Source organism: Arachis ipaensis, chromosome B03 (genome assembly GCF_000816755.2).
Source record: "Arachis ipaensis cultivar K30076 chromosome B03, Araip1.1, whole genome shotgun sequence".
NCBI lineage: Eukaryota > Viridiplantae > Streptophyta > Magnoliopsida > Fabales > Fabaceae > Arachis > Arachis ipaensis.
In genome coordinates, this window is record NC_029787.2 from 13,648,035 (window position 1) to 13,649,650 (window position 1,616).

The 1,616-nt window shown below is 26.6% G+C and overlaps 1 protein-coding gene across 1 annotated transcript in view; it reads left to right on the forward strand.

Moving 5' to 3' along the window:
- LOC107632555 (MDIS1-interacting receptor like kinase 2-like) overlaps positions 1-1,586 on the forward strand; it is a 4,807-nt gene extending 3,221 nt beyond the window's left edge. Inside the window, exon 2 of the mRNA XM_016336224.2 lies at positions 1,195-1,586. Within this exon, the coding sequence (XP_016191710.1) occupies positions 1,195-1,508 (314 nt within the window). The 3' untranslated portion in view covers positions 1,509-1,586. The remainder of the gene's footprint in view (positions 1-1,194) is intronic.

Sequence of the window (1,616 nt, forward strand, 5' to 3'; positions counted from 1 at the left end):
TTTCTTATTTTATATTTTTTAAATAAAACTCAAAAAAATATATAAAAAAATATTAAATAATAAAAAATCATACTTTATCAAACAATTAAAAAAAAATTTAAAATGATCTAATCTATTCTTAGTTGTTTTTCTATACGAAGTTAACGACCTGAAAATTTTAAAACTTTTCAAAAATTATGTCTTCGTTAAATAACAATATAGTTTAATTAATTTGTTTAACTTTTTGTCAAAATTTGACGTGATGATTGATTTGTTTATCAAAAAAAAAGTTAGGAACTGATTTGTTGATTAAACTTTGTGGAGGATTACTTTACATACTTTTTGTTTTGTTTGGGTGATTTAAATTAAATCATAAAAAAAATTGATTAATTTTAATTTAAATAATTATATTTTTTTATTCTAATCTAATAAATTGGTATGAAAGCTATAGTTATAAACCACGACAAAAGAGTTAATAGTCAATTTCGTCGATTTCCATTTTCGTTCCCGAAAATCAAAATTAATTAAAAACGTCCTCGAAAGATACTTTAGTTGATCACGTTTGTCCTTCCGTCATCTTGGTAGGTGATATGGCAAACGGCCGCTTACCAAGATGACGGAAGGACGAACGTGATCAATTAAGGTATCTTTCGAGGACGTTTTTTATTAATTTTGACTTTCTTGGAGACAAAAATATAGATCGAGGACACTTTCAAAGATGAAATTGACTATTAACTCCACGACAAAATCTATAAAAGCATTGGTTTATACATTTTTTTTAGTCTCAACTTTAGTAATAATTAAATGGATTTAGCTAATTTTTGTTTTAACCGCACAAGTTAAGGTTGCTAGTAATAGAAAGTTTTAAATAATTTACTTTAATAAATACACAACAAATGTATTGAAAATTTAAATTTTACATCATTTTCTATAAAAACTTTTTTAATTGATAACTTTAGCCCGCATGTTAGATAAATCCTAATTAAATATACGACTAAAAAATTATTTGAAACTGATGTGAGTATTACTCAACTATTTATCTAAAAAATTTAAATCGTTAATTAGAAGCAGTTGAATCTCATTTGAAATATATTGATAACAGCAAAGATTTTAGAAATATTCTATGTTAGATCATAGTACAACTATGTGTCTTCTTTCAGTTATTTGCAATTGGCTAATATATATTCATTCTTTTGGTGTAAACTATTATTACAGAACTTGCTTACACAATGGCAGTGACAGAGAAATGTGATGTGTTTAGTTTTGGGGTTTTGACTTTGGAGATTCTAAGTGGAAGGCACCCTGGTGATCTTGTTTCTTATATACAGACTACAACTAACCAAAGTATAAACTTCAAAGATATTTTGGACCCAAGACTCTTACCTCCTAATCATGATAAACATGTTCTTAAGGAATTAGCATTAATTGCTGATCTTAGTCTTTCTTGTTTACAAACAAATCCTCAATCCAGACCAACAATGAGAACTGTGGCTCAGTTGCTTGAAGTGGACACTGCTCATAATTCATGATTTATCAGCATTATATTTTTCTTTTGGTCATGTATGTTCTCATTATTGTATATGCTTGCAAAGTTTATGTTAGTAATTGTTGTTCTTGGTTAATTACTATTAATTTGC